The sequence below is a fragment of the Vanacampus margaritifer genome, chromosome 4, assembly GCF_051991255.1.
Source record: "Vanacampus margaritifer isolate UIUO_Vmar chromosome 4, RoL_Vmar_1.0, whole genome shotgun sequence".
In the NCBI taxonomy this organism is placed as follows: domain Eukaryota; kingdom Metazoa; phylum Chordata; class Actinopteri; order Syngnathiformes; family Syngnathidae; genus Vanacampus; species Vanacampus margaritifer.
Genome location: NC_135435.1, coordinates 21,441,985 through 21,460,308, shown reverse-complemented (window position 1 = coordinate 21,460,308; position 18,324 = coordinate 21,441,985). Strand labels below are relative to the sequence as shown.

General features: G+C 42.6%; 1 protein-coding gene across 2 annotated transcripts; it reads left to right on the top strand.

Annotated features, from left to right (window-relative positions):
- Positions 1-217: 217 nt before the first annotated feature.
- Positions 218-16,674, top strand: LOC144050027 (uncharacterized). 2 transcript variants are annotated; one of them, XM_077562877.1, is made up of 6 exons: positions 254-384; positions 8,238-8,284; positions 10,082-11,662; positions 13,455-13,646; positions 13,712-13,883; positions 14,929-16,674. In XM_077562877.1, exons 2-6 carry the CDS (start codon positions 8,240-8,242, stop codon positions 15,108-15,110), a joined length of 2,172 nt encoding a protein of 723 aa, XP_077419003.1. In that variant the 5' UTR covers positions 254-384; positions 8,238-8,239; the 3' UTR covers positions 15,111-16,674. The 2 variants fall into 2 exon arrangements, with proteins under 2 accessions (XP_077419004.1, XP_077419003.1); XM_077562878.1 differs by lacking the exon at positions 8,238-8,284 and having other exon boundaries at positions 218-384.
- Positions 16,675-18,324: the final 1,650 nt, after the last annotated feature.

Sequence of the window (18,324 nt, the reverse complement as noted above, 5' to 3'; positions counted from 1 at the left end):
CAAATAAATGTAACTCTGGCAGCCATTTAACATTATTTACAAAACGCTATAATTTAATTTATATAATCTAAAAACACATTGACTCCTATTTAAGTATCATACTAACGTGCAAATAATTTGAGCGTTAATTAAAAAGCAGCTAAATCTGTGTTCACGGCTACAAACGTAGTAGAAAAATGACATTTATTACCGGGATGCTGATTTAGTGTCGAGAAAGGAGGAAGCGCTCTTGTTTATTCATCACGTCAGCTCCTCTCCCCTCCTTCTCTTCCTTTCCTCCCTCCCCTCCTGCTTCACACAAACGGCTGCCGTCCTTCGTTCCTTTCGTTCCGCTCAAAAAACACCACCAGTCTCGTCGCCACCATAAACCCGTTTTGGAACCAGGTGAGTCGCCATGTTTACGTGTTATCTTCCGCCCGGACATAGAGACGAGGTGTAATAAAGTGTTTGCTCGGACTGCTTCAACGGTTAACTTGGTTCGATTTCGCGCTCGGGGGTTGACCACCACATCTCTTCCGCAGTCGCTTCTTTTTGTTTTTGTGCCACAAGCAAGCGGCGTAGCTGATCTACACTATGCAAAACGTGGTTTTGATTGCATTTTGGTTGTACTTGTTTACGTTGCGCCGTGCCAAAAACAGACGCAGACGAGTTTTAGAGAGCGGAGTGGACGAGCCGCATGCTGGAGCAGGAGCCGGGGCTACCAGGCCACATTAGCCCGACTCTGCCCATCCCTGCCCCACACAACACGGGGATGCCTACTAACACACAAGGCCCCGTTCTGTGCTAACTTTATGCTTGATTGATTTCTTTACTTTTGTTGTAGGGAATGTTCGATGACTAATTTCATTTAAAAGTATGCTATCGTGCTTTTCGAGACACTGGGGCTTGACAGTGAGGTCGTACCAATCACCTTTGTGCACTTGACATTGTTCTTTTATCCTGGAACAGACAGAAATACAATTTAGTCCGATATTTAGCATGATAGGTTACAGAAGTGTATTGTATCTTAAGGGGCAGACATTGTTGACTTTCACCTGCAAAGTACAGGGGTTCACAGTCCTGACATTTGTGGTCTTGGTGTTCCAAACTAGTTTGCTGCTCAGTTACTGCCATGCTTACTGTTTTCCATTTGATTGTTTAAAAAAAAAAAGATCTAGAAGTGGAATACCCTGCTCTAATCAAGAGTGAACTGTACAGCTGTGCCTCATTAGTGTGGGTTAGTCATAAACTGCAGGCTGTTCTGACTAGCTACAAATTTGGGTAACATCGTAAACCAGGGACCAACTGCACCAGCCTTCATCTAGTTTCGCTACCACGCCAACAAACGACCTAGGGTCTTCTGTATTTCGGTCTTGGTTAGGAGATATTTTATCCGAAGGAGACTGGGGGCAGCAAGAAATCGGAACGGTGACAGGATATACCAATGTTAGCATTTGTGTTTTTTTTCATCGTTTGTCATGTAACATGGTGGCAGCTCAGCATGATGACCAGTGGGGGTGGGAATCTTTGAATGTCTCACGATTCGATTCTGATTTTTGGGTCTGCGATTCAATTCAGAATCGATTGAGAACGATTTTTGATTCAAAATGATTTGATTGACAATGATTTTTGCTTCAATCGATAGATGTTCAAGGAATTGTAATAATCTACTCCAGTCTGACTCGCTAATGCTAATTAGCGTGCTGCTCGTGGCACATTTATCACTCAAAAGAATGTCTCCACACTGCAAAAAAAACAACTTTTATTGGAATAACGTGATCGTGACTTTTTCCTTCTACTCTCAAATGTGGCTACAACTTAACAGTGTATTCGACCGCGTGGAACCACTCTGCCCCTCAGTGGCCAAACCGGGTACAACATGAACAGCGCTCCAAATAAAGGCACACACAGACAAAGGCAAGACAGTATAAAATAATTTAAATAAAATCGATTTTGGGATATTTAAAATAGATTCAGAATCGTACTAAATGAGACTCAAATTTTTTTGGGGGGGCACACCCCTAATGACCAGGTACTGGAAATTGGGTAGGTACTGTGCAGTGGAAATTGGCATAGACTCTTATTGTACTCCAATGTTAAGATATGATTTACACTAATTGATACATTCCTGTGCATAACACGGCACAGCATTATTTGAGATGCGTGAGCATTGTGTGTAGTAATACTTGTCTTCTCGAATTGACGCCTAAAAGTGACTGTTGCTTTAGCTTTAATGTGTTTGAGTGAATTAATTCACATTTACATACCAGTCAACCTATTATGTAGAACTACAATGCATTCAGAAAAGAAGAAAAATGTTCAAATTAGGCCTAATTGAGCACCCCGTTTAGTGCTATGCTTGTAACAAAGTGGCTGCTGCTAAACAAAAGTACACTGTTTCTTCTTCTTCCTCCTGTCTGTCTATGAGTCATGGATGGATGGATATTAAAATGTCACTCTGGTATCAGCACAGTGCAGATGTTCCTTATTGCTGCACATTTTGTACTGGTTGCCAAAGTGACCCATTTTGGATGCCACTTTGACTTTCATCCTCTCTATCATTGCCCAAAGGGAAGCCGGGGGCGTCAGCAACTGTCGCTCAGAGTGGAACCAGTGGTCAGGAAGCTTGTATTCCGCTGCCCCCATCGCGAGTGGTTCTACAGTTTACCAGGCAGCCTGATGCTTTTTCTTTTTCGGGTTCTACTCCAAACCCATTTATGTGGCTGCAGCTCTGGTTTTCACTTTTCAATGTCCACAATGCTGCAATACAGCCAAGACTGATGATAACATTAAAGCCTTTTGATGGCTGCTGGCTAAATATTAATTAACTGGCTGCTGTATTAAAAGTGATGCACTGGCTTGTCACGGTGGAACTTAAGCCTCGTTCCCACAAAGTGACACACTTCTCTATTAAGAACACCATTTGACTAAATTTCCTTCAGCATTTATTATTTAAAAACGAATGCCCAGCACAGTTGTGCTATAGCGTGGACGTAGCTGAAGACACCTTTGTTTTGTTTTTGTATATTTAACCAGACCGTTCTTTATCAGTGTGTGGGAATGTAGCCATGCTAACAAGTTTAGAATAGCGGATGTCGGTGTCAGCACATTGCAGTGCTCTGCTTTGCTGCAGGCAGGGTTAAAAAAAAAAGGGGGGGGGGTGATGAATCTGGAAGCAGAGAAGCCTAATGTGTCGGGTCTGTGTGTTCCAACCATGCTGAGCGCCCTCTACTATTTAATGAGTGCTTGGGAAGCCCTTAAAGTGAAAGCAAGGCAACAGCAAGCAACTTGAACATAATTGCCTCATTATTAAAAATGTAAAAATGTAGGGAAATCCACTAATAATCCAGTTATAGCCTTGCAACTCGGGAAAGCTCACTAAACTAGTGTCATGGTTTTGTTAATGTGATGTGTATTTTTGCTGGCATGTTTAAAAACTTAGATCAGTCACACAGCTAACAAACAACCAGCAATCTACTGTCAGTACTAGTCTAACCACTATAACTTAACTGTTGTATATGTTGGAAAACCAACCAGTTAAAGAGCGCACCTAACCATTAAAGTTTGGCAAACTGTCAGGTCAAAAGCTAAACAATGGTCAAGAACCAAGCTGCTAACAAGTTAACCAAGAGACTCACCAGGCAGCAACAAACCGTTTCACAAGGTCAATAGCAAGTGGCTAACAGGGGCAACCCTGATAACAAGCCCACCAACCAGCTCAGAAGCTCACCAGCCTTAGAAGCTCACCAGCAGTAGTCTAACAGGCTAACCAATTTGCTCAAGTTACCATGAAAGTGAATAAGATAACCAGTTTACAGACTGCAGGCTGCAAGTAGTACTTTAGAGCTTAGCTTACACGAGAAACAATCTGCAGCTAGCTAGCAAATTAACCAACACACTTGTTAGCTAACTAATAGCAGGATAACGGTTTAATTACCATTGCGTTCAAACTAGTTTACCTGGGTTATTACAACAACAAAAAACTCCATTGAATGATCAATTACAATGATGAGCTATCATGCTAACAAACAACCAAGGGTTTCCTTTATTTCTGTTTTGGTTTGGAGCAATTTTTATCCAATAAGAGTTTGGAGTTAACCAACCAGCTTAACAAGATAACTGTTAACTTAAGCTAAGAACCAACCCTACTGACAGTTTAACCAACTAGTTGTGATTGGATTGTTCATTGACAAAACCTTATTCAGTGGTTTTTTTTGTGTTTTTTTTGGCCTCTGTTCACCCTGATGACTTGGCCCACTTTGTGCCCTCTTCAATGTAATTTTAGCTTTTGTGTGTGCGCACGTGTGTATGCGCGCACATGTTTGTATGTGTGTGAGAGCATGCATTGTGTCTAACGGATTGTTACCACCCTCGCCCCATTCCATCCCTCTTTTCTTTCACACTTTTTTTTTTTTATCGTCTGCCAAGGCATCTGTAGTAACACTTGTGTTGTGGCCATTTTGTTGTTTTGTCTGACACCTACACAGCCATTAGTGAAGTTTCCTTCAAGTCATGTTTCCATTTTGATGCAGTTGGCTGGAATGATGAGCTATTGTAACTGGTGGCTTATTTGTTTGTTTAAATGAGAAAGCGATGCATTGACTGATGAATTCTGCCATGGTGGTAAACTTTGTAGTCGTGCGTGTTAGAAGGTAGCACACAAAATACCTTTTGTGGAGAGAAGAACTCGTTTAATTTTGGATCCAGGTCAAGGTAAAGAAAAAAAAAAAGATGATGAGCATGGGCTTCATCTTCTTTGCTTAGCAGTTCGCCACTTCGTAATGAGCATTACTGCCACCTCCAGGACTGGAATGGAACAGTAATTCATTTTGTTCTTACATTTGTGAAATGGGATACGCCATGTGTAACTACGGATGGCAATACATTGTTTTTGTATGTTTTTAGCATAACATGGTCGGTTGCCATGTTTGCAGTCTGTGCTTCCCATTGTGTAACGCGGCAAGTTTTGTTGCTGTGGGCTGCGGCAATGATATAGAACTTTGACTAGAGGAGACTGATGGAAGCAAGAAAATGAAACATTGCAGCAAAACTAATGTGAGCAACCTGCTCACGGTGAGTGTGCTCGGCAACACTGCACCCATATGGCATCGCGTAGCCACACTTGTATCCCCAGCTGACCTGAAATTTAAAATAGGACTGCCTGGTACCACCCGCATTGAGCCGAGTCAGTACTGTCCACTGTGTTAAAAAAAAATACTGAAATTGTAAAGTTTGTTTATTGAAGGTCATTGACCCCAAAATTCAGTTGAAGTACACTTGCATCCTCTGCAAGTAGATGTAAATTACATTATTCTGTAATCTGTACCGTATTAATTGATTTTATTTATTTTTGTACACTTTAGTGGAGGTTTGTGGCTTCTGAGTTGTGGTTGTAGTCCAATTGTTTATTAATTAGTTTAGCTTTATATGGTAAACTGTGACAGGCAGTGGTCATCAAAACCAGACAATCATTTTGCTCTTTGTTGGACCTCTTAGATTGTGCAAGTGTTCCTAATGTTGTGACCAGTGAAGGTCTTTGAACACATGGCACTGAATGGGCACTCCAGCCTGGTGGTGACAGGTGACACGTGCTTCATTGAAGAAACACCCAAACCAACAATGTTCTCCCCTTTTTCTCCCTTCACTGCAGCCATGTTTTTGTGAGGCTTTGCTTTGTGCTCGCTCTCTCGCTCTCTCTCTCTCTCCCCCCTCCTCTGTTTTTCTCTCCCATCCCCCTCTTTTCGGCTCCCTTCTCTTTCGTTTCTCCCCTCCTCTCTCGCTCCATTACCATCATGTCACCCTTCTCCCCTGCACTGCACTCCTTCTCCAATCTCCCTCCCTCCTTCCTTTTTTTTCTCCTTCCCCTCCATCCTCCCTTCCCCCACTTCCGTCTCTCTCTCCCTCTCTTTCTCTTTTCCTCTCTCTCTCTCTCTCTCTCTTCCTCCCTCCCGCCCCTGTTCACTTCATCTCCTCCCCCGCCAGTCCCTCTTTCATTCCGTGCAATCATCTGTTCTCTTCCCCTGCTTCCGCTATTGTGCCCCCATTTTGTCCTCTGCAGCCTTCCTCCATTCTCTCTCTCTCCTTTCCTCCATGTTCTCTCTATCCTGTTGTTTATTGCACCCCCCACCCCCACCGCCACCGCCACTGCAATGTGTGACATTCAAAATCCAAACTTTGACGAATGCAAAGATTCAGATTTCAGACACAATGTTGAGCGGTTTTGTGCATGTCTGTCACCTTATTTAACCCTCCAGTCACCTGTTCCATGGTCAAATCTGCTCGGTGTTTGCATATCCCCTCAACAAGTGGCTAGCGCAAAACACAATGGAAGCATTATGAGAATGAGACTGTCCAGCGTCTTTTAAAAGAGGTTTGAATGCATAAATAGTACATTTGCTTCCCCCAAAAGTTATGTAATACTAAAAATTAAGACCTCAGCTCACTGTTGGTAGTTTGATTAATTTAACAAGTAATTATATTCTATTTATTTATTTATTTATTTATTTTAATTATTGTCAAATGTTTCTAAAATATTATTTTCATGTCACTTTTATGAATGAGTTTTAGTGTTGTAACATTATTTAATTTCTTAATCATATTGCCTTATTAAATGTCATTGGTGACATTCTCTTCATGTAATAAAAGTCACGCAAAAAGATAAGCACAATATTATTCCCACTTGTCTATTTTTAATCCACATCACTTCACAAGCTGCTTGCATGTGTATAACCCTCACGGCAACACACACACACACACACACACACACACACAAAAAAGGCAGTGACTGCCTCACCTTCACACTAGATTTTGTGTGTGGAAAAAATACCATTTGACCGTTCGACTGTATCTCCTCAAATAAATGACATTGTGCCTAATTTAATTGCCAGGTGCATTGTGTGCTTCACCAGTGTTGTTCCCATGGGCACCAGCTATCCCCCAGGGACCAAATGAGTAAGCCTGTGGGCCTGCAAACAGTTTTTGTCTATGTGTTATTGTATTATGGGACATATTAATCTGTTGAAGACGTTGCATTGCCTCCCCTTGTTTGCCACTGGTATGAATTTATTAAGGCTAGGGGCAATCAAGCTAGCCAAAGCTAGCGACATGAAGCTAACACCAAATCATACTCCTTTTATCCGGGGTTGTTCCTGTGATAAAAGTCATTCAGTCTGAAATGAAACATTCACTTTTGTGCATTTTGTTTGTTCGCTCGGGCCAGTGTCTGAAAGTGGCCCGACAGCAGCGTACATGCCATCAGGCCACCAATAATGTCAAACCCTGCATATAATAAACAATTGAATGACGCCTGGTAGGAATTACTCTACTCAAATCTGATAAGAAGAGTGTAACATTTTGCGAGGTTGCTTCTGAAGGGAATGCCGAGTCATCAGTTGTGTAAATGTATCTTTTTCTGAGAGGGAATCAGGAATGTGACATGAACATGGCCTGCCAGTAAGGACGCGGCGTGATTAAAGTGTCTGCTATACAGAGAGCGAGAGATGTTCTGATGGACTCTGAGGTCTCGAGGCCTAAAATGTCAAGCTTGAACCTGCATGAACTACATTCCCAAAGAAGGTTTAGAGCTGATCTTGAGGGGCTTCACATGGCCCGATTTTCTTTTCTTTCTTTTTACTAACCTGATCTATGGAAGTTTTGGTGCAACTCATTAAATTGTACCTAATTAAGTGTCCAGTTAGTGTCTCACAGCTTGTTAGTTTGAAGCTCTCATCACTGGCAGGATAAACACAAACCTCTCAGCGTACACTTGGCGCTAGTTAGCAGTTTTAACATCTTTTTCTTTCCTCTCTGCCTTATTTGGATGACATTTGGTGATCATGAATTAGGTGTGATGGCTGGAGTCTTCCCTTTCTTTTTTTCTTTTCCTTCTACCACATCCTGCTCCCCTCCTCCCATCTCCCACTCGCTTCCTCTCCCCTCCCTCTGTCTTCCCCCCCTCTCCTTCATCCTTCATTCGCTCTTCCACATGTCAGTCACCTGACAGGATCTCCCGCTCTCCCATTTGTCTCCTCCCAACACATTTCCACACTGATGCATGATGGATGCTCACAATACAGAAGATGTGCCTCGGCCAGCATTTGTGAGGCTTCAGTTTGACTTTTTGTTTGGTTTTTAAACACGGCAGGCTGGTTTGTTTGGCCGGGATGAAGCGAGGCAGGCCGAAGCAGGTCCCGCCTCCCGTTTGCGCTGGCGTATAAATAACGAGCAAGTCTCATCTGACTCGGTACTCTTGCTCTCAGGGATGAGGTCCTTAAAGCACCTGAAGCCTCACAGCAGAAGAAATGTGGTGAGTTTACAGTGGCTTCATTAATGGTTGCTTTTCTTTCCTGGGGTGCTTTTAAAGTTGGTTCCAATTGGTCCTCAAGCAGGGCTTTCTTTCAGTCTGCTTGTTGTTTTTTGTATTTATCTTCCTCTTTCTTAACTGCCTCGTAGCATATCTTTCTTCCTCCTGTAGTGTGGCTCTCATCCTCTTCTCTTCCCTTCCCCCTTCTCTCTCCTGTCTTTTTTTCCCTGTCTGCTTCCATCTTTCCTCTCCATCTATTTTGTTTTGTTACATTTTTTTTTTTGTCTTTGTTTTTATCTTAATCTCCCTTCCTAAATTCCTGCCCTCATATGCTGCTTGTTGATTAGTGTAGCTCGGTGGGTCATCTAATCCCTCTCCACACACAACAGTACACATGGCAAGCATGCCGGATCAGGGATGGTGTCTCAGTTGGAAGATTGGCTAGTTTTAGTGGTAGTACCGTCTATTTATAGTGGCAATCCTGTCACGTATTGGTGCTAGAACAAATATCTACTGTAGTGTATGCATTCTTATCATTGACTTGAGTGAGCCTGAGTTTGTTTTCACCTCTACCAAATGCAAAAACTGTGATAGGATTACACCGAAACTAGAGTAAACCTTCTTCCTGTTGACAATATTTGTGACCAATAAGAGGAGGGAGACAAATGTGCAATATGTCCACACTATTCAGCGCATGCTTTCAGTTGAGCTGAACAGATGAATTATGATACAGGAAGTCCTTGGTGTAAGACAAGAGTTCCATTCCTGTGACACCGACATTAGCCATCCATCCATTTGCTATAGCGCGCCACTTTGCACTCAGTTGTATGGGAGTCTATCCCAACTGTCTTTGGGGAACAGGAGGGGTACACCCTGTACTGTTCGCCAGTTACTCACAGGGCAAATATAGACAATAACTACGATTGGGTCTAAAAAATTAATTTGTTGATAACCACATAATATTTCCTTGACTTTTGTGAAACTTTGTAGACTATTTTTTCCGCAATAACTTAAAAAAAAACATCTGGAAAATGTATTTTCAATTACTAAGTTTGTATACATTCTGTGAGTGAAATTAGTCAATCACCTTAACTGATTTGAATTGTCGTCAATTTCCGAGTAGGTGAGGGAGAACCAGTAAGGGGGGTGGCGGGACCTTGGCTGGATCAGGATTTTCAAAAAATTTGGGTTCAAGCTTTCGAAGTGGAAGACGAGTGTGGAATTATTCCACTGCACATGACGAAGTACCGTATTTTTTGCAAACACTACAAATTTACGCCATGTATGACCCGCTACTGTGGACAGGGTTCCTCGTTTGGCCAACTTGTGCAAATGTTACCTGGCTGACTCAGCAGCAAGCACACAAAATAATAAAACAAAAAATCTTCCTCTGGCCATGCAATTTCAGTTTAAGTTGACTTTTGCTGTTGAATATGGATTTTTTTTCTCCTGTAATTTTTACTGACAGACGATTTCTAGTTGGGGATCGTTCAAGGTCGCAGCATTCACTAAATGTTAGCCTAGAGTTTTAATGTTTTTTCTTGCCGCAAGCACATTTTTAACATGTATTATAAACATTTTTTTATTAATCTAAACTGTGTTTTATCCAGCAAAAAATCAGATTCGGCCTAAAAAGAAATCCATATCGGTCAGACCCTAAAAACGGTAACAAAAAAATAATTTCTTACTTTTTATACTCGTGTGGTTTGCTTACATACAGGAAGGGGCGCAAATTAGTTCATTGCACATTGTAACCGCAAAACTGTCATGACTGACGCATCTGTGTCTGTGTGATTCCAGGAGGAGGCGAGCCGGCGCCTGGGTAGATGTGAGCCCAAGGTAATGGCCAGGCTGGTGGACACAGGCACACAAACAGATCCAGTAGTTGTGCTGTCCTTGGCCCAGGCTGCCGTGCTAGGTCTCATTTCCCAGAATGAAGTCTTCGGCGCGACCATCGCTCCCAACGGCTTCTACAGCGGCGAGCCCAAAGAGTCGCCTGCGCCGCCAGTAGAAGGAGTGGACTACGAGTACGCCGACCAGCTCATCGGCGCCAACGGAGATTACCTCGGCGACAACTTGGCGGAGGACGGACAAATGCAACCCAGCTGCAGTCAGAGAAGGTGGCAGCAAGGGCCACCTCAGCACCCTGACGTGAAAATGGTGCTGCCCGATCGCCACGTCCTCCAAGGCGGGGACGTGAACGTGTCTCACATCAAAGGGGAAGTGGTGAACTCTGTCATGGCCTCATGCGTCCACATGCTTAACAATATGGCTCCCAGGGGTGGCTTGGTTCAAGTGGACCCGGCCACCCTGAGAGGAACCAACAAGAACTGTTCTGAGTGTGAGCGGGAGGCCTCCAACCAGCAGCAAGCCACCACCCACGTCCACCCGCCTCCTCCCACCCAAGTGGCCCACCGAGGAGCCGAGCACAGAGGACTGCAGGGCCAGCGCCCCCTGGTGGGCCACGGTCGAGGAGTCGAGGGTGAGGAGGATGTAGATCACCAGGGCAACAACATGATGAAGCCCAACCAGCAAGATGAAGCCATCAGCAGCTACTTCCAGACAAGCGAGGTGGGCAGCTACGACTCGGGGGAAATGTCCATGGGGACAGAGTACGAAGACGGCAGCCAAAACATGATGTGGACAGACGGCGGCGGTGGCGGCGGCGGCGGAGGTGCGCAGCACCAGCAACCTCAACCTCCGCAGCCCCCCCGGCGACACGGCGGCCGCAGAGTGGACCGCCTGGACATCAACATCCAGATCGACGAGTCGTACTGCGTGGACGTGGGCGACGGCCTGAAGCGCTGGAAGTGCCGCATGTGCGACAAGTCGTACACGTCCAAGTACAACCTGGTCACGCACATCTTAGGCCACAACGGCATCAAGCCGCACGCCTGCCCCCACTGCGGCAAGCTCTTCAAGCAGCCCAGCCACCTCCAGACGCACCTGCTGACCCACCAGGGCACACGGCCTCACAAGTGCACCGTGTGCAAGAAGGGCTTCACGCAGACCAGCCACCTGAAGCGCCACATGCTGCAGCACACGGACGTCAAGCCGTACAGCTGCCGCTTCTGCCGCCGCGGCTTTGCCTACCCCAGCGAGCTGCGGGCGCACGAGGTCAAGCACGAGCGCGGCCGCTGCCACGTCTGCTCGCAGTGCGGCCTGGAGTTCCCCACCTACGCCCACCTCAAGCGCCACCAGACCAGCCACCAGGGGCCGCACACCTTCCAGTGCACAGAGTGCAACAAGTCCTTTGCCTACCGCAGTCAGCTCCAGAACCACCTGCTGAAGCACCAGAGCCCCAGACCTTACACCTGCTCCCAGTGTGGCTTGGAGTTTATGCAGCTGCACCACCTACGCCAGCACTCGCTCACCCATAAGGTACTCATCTGTGTGTGTGTGTGCGTCAGTCATTAGGTTAACAGGTTGGGTATTCCTGGCTCTTCACCAAGCAAGTACATTGTGGTTTGAATTGGTGGTCCCTCCACGATTCGTAAATCATGAAGAGCACAAATCTGCGTGCATATGAAGAACTGTCTATACTGTGGATGCATATATATATATTTTTAAAAAAAGTCCACATATCCCTGTTCAAATGCCCGTTTTTTTTTTGTGATTTTAAAAAAGCGAGACCAAGATAAATCATTTTAAAACGTTTTCTATTTTGAATGTGACCTGTTTAACTGAAATCTTTTTAAAGGGAAAACTGATAAGCGTACAATAACATGCAACAAAAAAGCACACCCGCTCTCTGCAGACAATGGCTTGTTTTGTTATATGTGACTACAAAAACTTTAAAGGACATTCAGTGATCCCTGGCGCCATCTAGTGGTCAAAGAATAGCATTACAAGCATGCAGGAGCACGCACACTACGGTGGCTCAGAGACCACATTATACAGCCTATCACCAATTCTTATTTTGCGTGAGCAAAACGAGCATCTTGGCGAGTGACGGTGAATTAGCCGGAGCAGCTAACAAGGGTGGCTAGCGGGAGGAGCTAGTAAAAAAAAAAAAAAAAACTCGTGAGAGCAAAGCAGAAAGTGACGGACCCTAATCATAGAAGTTAGTGAGCTGTGGAAGGTAAGCTGAGGTGAACCCATTGGGTCAGACACTTATGCAATACCACCCAGGCTAACTACATTCGCGAAGTTGTCCTTTGGGCATCCGTAGCAGGAAGATGGTGGCGAAACATGGTAGCTCTAGTAAGGTGAGACTACAGTCATGTGATATAATTAGTGATTACTAGACCTACGATTATTTATATATATATATTTAAAAAAAAAAAAAAGTTTAAGGAATATAACATTTTTTTGCATACTATTGAGATGTCTTGACTTGACATAAAATGAATGAATAATTAGTTCTAGCACTAGATGGCGCTAGGATCACTGAATGTCCCTTTAAAGCAGGGGTGTCCAAACTTTTACCTCTGAGGGCCACATACATAAAATGTTTCCAGTTTAATTCATCTAGCATGCCAAAATCAGTCAATCAACATTGCATATTGTTTATATATTAGTGTTTTTTTCTTTAAAAACTATTGCCTGAACAATTTTAAAGTAAAATCAGAACAAAAACAGCAGTATTGTATCATAATATTATGTGGTATTTTCACAATTTTGACCTTGATAGCAGATTTTTGCTTGTAAATATAATTTATTTTCACCACAGTGTTATGAATAGAAATGTTGTTACTTGTTTAATTGTTAACGGTTCATTTGTGTCTATATAGAAAAGCTCTACAGTACATAAAACAAATTTATTAGTAGCAGATGCCATTTTTAGGATATGCCGTGGGCCGCTAAAATATGGATGACAGGCCACAAATGGGCCCCGGGCCATAGTTTGGACACAGATTTTAAATCGCTACTGCCACCTGCGGCCAGAAAAATTTAACTGCATACCCCCTTCTTAACGTACACAATGATCACATGATCGGCAGATAGAGGGCAGGAATTTCGAACCCGAATCCAGGCTGAAAACTTTTAGCCAGAGGCTTGCAGGAATACCCATTGTGAACAGCTAAGGTGTTAATCTACTAATTAGAAGATGTTTCAGCCATTAATAAAAAGGCTATGTTCTGGTCAGCCACTATGTGACTGTTGCCTTTCTAAGTCAGCTCACTGTTTCAACCCTACATGTCAAATGGTCCATTTTTGCGGGTCTTTGCAGGGCATGAAAGGGCACAAGTGCGAAGTGTGCTCACGCGAGTTCACGCTGTCGGCCAACCTCAAGAGACACATGTTGATCCACAACAGCGTGAGGCCCTTCCAGTGTCACGTGTGCTTCAAGAGCTTCATCCAGAAGCAGACGCTCAAGACCCACATGATCGTCCACCTGCCCGTCAAACCCTTCAAATGCAAGGTCGGTACCTGGCGACAGATGACGTAGGTGAGTAACATAGTAACATTTTTGTGCTTTGCTTCCAGGTGTGTGGCAAGTCTTTCAACAGAATGTATAACCTGCTGGGCCACATGCATCTGCACGCTGGCAGTAAGCCCTTCAAGTGTCCCTATTGCACCAGCAAGTTCAATCTGAAGGGGAACCTAAGCAGGCACATGAAGGTCAAGCACGGCATGGATGTGTCGCCCGAAGGACGAGGTGAGCCACACGTTACGGGCTTGAACCGACAAGTCCATGCGTCGAGTTTACTTAAATGACAATTACAGCTTGACGGCAATTGATGTTTTGGCAGCAAACTCACAACCGGTGCCTTAAAGGGAAAGTCGACCTTAAGCATTTATTGACAATAATATGTTAAATGTGACCTCAATGGCCTAAACATGACATTCTGATTAATATTACATTTGTGGAATGTGAAGCAAAATCCAGCCTTCTTTTTAATTCATCTCGGGGGCGACCACTTGCTGTCGACTGAAGAGGACATCACAGTTTCTCAGGGCTCAGGCAATGACCAATCACAGCTCACCTGTTTTCTGAAGCTGAGCTGTGTATTTGTTTCCGTTTTGCAGCAATTAGCATTAGAATGTAGCTATATGTCATAATTATTTTCATTCCTGTTGAAAACACTGGCTTGTTGCAACATGGCCCTGACTATCTCTTATACTCTGCTGCCACCTGCTGGCCGTTTTTTGTAATAACTAGCATTTCTTTAAGCAACCTCTTCATGTCAGAAGCTGTATCAAAGCCTTCTGTATGCTCTAGCTAGCATAAAACGTAAAAATACGTTTTTGGGAGTGCAAGTATGAAAAAATTATTTACACGTTATGGGGTTTGAATGAGTTAAGAATTTTTGGGGGGGTTAACTTCCGCTTTAAGCGTGAAGAAATGTCTTCCTAAAAAGGAGACAGTGAGACAGAGCTGAATGTGATTGGACGAACAAGTCCACAGGGGCGGGGCCAAGGCAACCTGGAATGAAGGGAAAAGTGAAAAAATCTGTGAATGTGCAGAAGTTCACTGGACCTAATACAATATTATAAGCGCTCATTCCATGTTTTATTTATATATATATATATATATATATATATATATATATATATATATATATATATATATATATATATATATATATATATATATATATATATATATATATATATTAGAAAACAAAATTGCACAAAAATGGCAGCCATGTCTCATTACTAATCCTAGTTTGTTTTTTTTTCTGTCCCCCTCCATTCCGCAGAAGTACTTCCTGACATGGAGAGCCAGGCGGAGTATGAAGGCCAGAACTTCGGCTTCACATCTGACAACAACATGGACAATAGCGGCTCGCAAAACCTCACCAAGCTGACCACAGCCAACATGGACGACATGGAGGAGTACTACAACTTTGGCAAGGACACAAGCACCTACGCTACACCCTAAGTGGACAACAGGGTGTGTGTGTGCGCGTGTGTCTGTGTGGTTTGATAATGACTTTGAGCTGCTCATTTTTGGGACGCCACTGACTCGAGAACCTTATATGTTGTGTGTGGATTTGTTATAAAAATGAAAACTGAAAGAAAAAAAAATTCCACGTCCATCAGTAACATTCGATGTGATTTATGTCATGCACAAACAATCCTTATTGTCTGGACGGACGAACGGCTGTGTACTCACACTATATAGTGTATATATAAACACCATGTTGAAAACATAGTCACCACTTATTCTTAGGTTTGAACACACTTAGTTAACATTACAGTTATGTGCACTTCTGTAGACGCATTTCCGCCTCAACTTCCAGGAAGTCGTTCTTGGCACTTGGAACTGAAAGGATCCAATCATATACAGTTATGTTGACCACGCCCCAAAGGTACCTGGACCACTCGAAAGTACCAGTCGTCGTCTTCTTTCGGCTCCTGGTACCTAATGAAGGTGATACCGGTAGTTCTTGCACTCCTCCCTGAATGTTTGAGTTCCTGCTGTTGAAATCTGGAAATGAGCCTCTGTTTTTCTTTATTTTGCACCTTTTTGTGTTTTCCTCATTTGGACACCAGTAAGATCTTCCCCCTTCATGCTTTTTGAGAGCTCCAGGAATCTTTGTGATGTTGGGACTGAAGTCAAGTACTTTCAGCACCTTGTTTTCAATTAGATCTTCACCCAATAAGTTAATACGCAGTTTAGATTGACTTGATTTATCTAACCTTTTATTTGTATTTTTGGGGAATAATTGAGCAAAAACATCACATGAATATTTTAAGTTTTTTCCCCGCCCTGTTTTCAAGAAAGTGATGTTCAATTTAGATTGTTAAAAAGCTCCGGCAATATGATTTTGTTGACTGTAAACTTCTGGCAAACTGCGGTTTGTCTGTTTTCAGCAGACAACCAGAAGGATATTTGATTGAAAAGCTCCTAAAGTGTCGATTGTGTACATGTTTGAATTTTTTTTTGGGTTGCAGGTTAAAAGTGGACTGAAGAAAGTCCTGCTTATATTGCCGATTCTGTTGTGGGGAGGTGTGCTCCCCCTGTCCTGCCATGCAGGTCAGTCAGCTTTGATATGCACACTAAACAACCACTCAGGCAACTACTTCAGTGTTTCCCAACCTTAATTGAGCCAATGCATGAGAAAACTCTCATGACATGCCATCAAACAAAAATGCTACCACAAGGATGAATGCTGCATAATGGAACACGAATTTTATGTACTGGCAGAAAAGGCCTGATTTATTTTGTTATAGGAATGGGAACAGGTGCATACACAAGTTTAATATACCGTCTACTATCTAATAGAAAAGCAATGCATTGTTCTGCCTGTCTTTATATGTCAATGGTATAGAATTATTTGTATGAGGTGGAATTTAATTTCCTGCAGCTCCCTGATGATCTCTCAAGGAACACGAAGGTGCAATGGCGCCGTGGTTGGGAATCACTGGACTAGTTGATGAGAAACAAAAATGTGGGATTATGGATTATTTAATAATAATAAAAAAATCTCTAGTTTAATTGACTTGCCTGAATGTCATGTTTAGGGTCTTTGTTTTGTTATTGTATGAGTTTTAGAAGTTATCTGAATTCCACTATAAACATCTGAAAAAATTAGACCCACTATGTGTACTAAGTCAAGCAAATCAGGTTCATCTAAGAAGACATTTAAGAACAAGTGCAAATGCGTTACTGTTTTTATGGCGGTGTTTTCAGAACACATTTGGGCAATGCTGAAAATAAGAAAATGTAGAATACTACAACACTAAAGTAGTGGCGTGTGATCGTGCTAAGTTTCTTATTGCCGATCTCAAAAACCGAGCACCCTAACTTGTACATTCAGCCAACTCGAGACCAGCCTGTGTGCATTGTAGCAAAACGACCCATTTCCTTAACAGTACAACTGAATGATCATTTGTGCATTTTCTGCACTGTCGGTTTGAAATATCTTTTGTGTAAAGAAATTGGGATATAGTTATTTTCATTTGATTCATCAATACAAAGTAATTGACAGATTAATCAATTATTATAAATAATTATTAGTGAGCAGCTCTAAAGTTGAAAAATGTGCAGCATGGATCATCACATTTACTTTACTGTATGGGCAGATGAACGGACGGTGAAAACTGTTTGAAAATAAATAAAAAATCAATATACCGGTACATGTAGCTGTTTCGGGAGCAGGGTAAACAGTATGATATTGATGAGTTAAATAGCTACTTAACCAATAACCACTAATATCCCAGTAGTGTGCTTGAATTGAAAGGATGCACATAACATTTCAATTTAGCAAAAAGCTGAGTTTGGAAAACGCCAAACTCTTTGGAGAAGTACTTTTTGAAAAGTAAAATGTCCTTTTGAAGCGGTGTTCCACAAGTCAGTTTTATCCCCCCCAACAAAAAGTCTGCTCTCCTTCAAATTGGCTTCAATCCACTGATCTTTTTTTGTATTGAACAAACAATAATACAAAACAAAAGGAGACAAATACACAAACTTCTACAAAAATATATGATAAAACTCTCATACATATAAAGTTTTATTCAATCCACTGATCTGAATATATGACTGGATAGCCGATAGGCTAAGACTTTTGAAGCCGCGAGGCCGCCATATTGCTCCTCCCGAGAAACGTTTCTCGGTATACGATACTATATTTACAGTATCGTAATTGGAGAACATTTGAAACCGTACTTAGTAGAAACAGCATGATTTATGTTTTAACATTTGTTAAACAAACAAGAGGACTTCAGACATTTTATAACTTGCCTTAAATACATGTATAAATGATATGCTTAATAATGTTTACAGGAGGAAACGTGTATATTTGTATTAAAGAATTATAAGTAATTAAAAAAAGATGCTTCTGCCAAATCTAATTTTGGGGTCCAAAGAATTGAGCGATAAAAGAAAAAGAGGGTCTTTAACGCAGCGCATACTGCCCACTTTTTTTTTTTTTTTTACTTGTTAAAAAATAGTGACAACGCTCCTATAGTAGTATGTCTAATCTGGAGTGTACCGTCTAGTTTGTAGTACAGTATTCTGCTCGCGAGATAGGAGGAGCAAGATGGCCGCCCTGTCGCTTCAAGGCTTTCACGGTGTATGAGCTATCGGCTATCCAGTCATAAACAGTATTCAGATCAGTGCTTCAATCACACATTGCTCCATCTTGTGGACA

Bases quoted from the DNA above. Each gene is read 5' to 3' on its own strand.
- LOC144050027 (XM_077562877.1), top strand. From the start codon at position 8,240: ATGAGGTCCTTAAAGCACCTGAAGCCTCACAGCAGAAGAAATGTG. The intron at 8,285-10,081 runs GTGAGTTTACAG...GTGTGATTCCAG, and splicing joins CTCACAGCAGAAGAAATGTG to GAGGAGGCGAGCCGGCGCCT. The intron at 13,647-13,711 runs GTCGGTACCTGG...CTTTGCTTCCAG, and splicing joins TCAAACCCTTCAAATGCAAG to GTGTGTGGCAAGTCTTTCAA.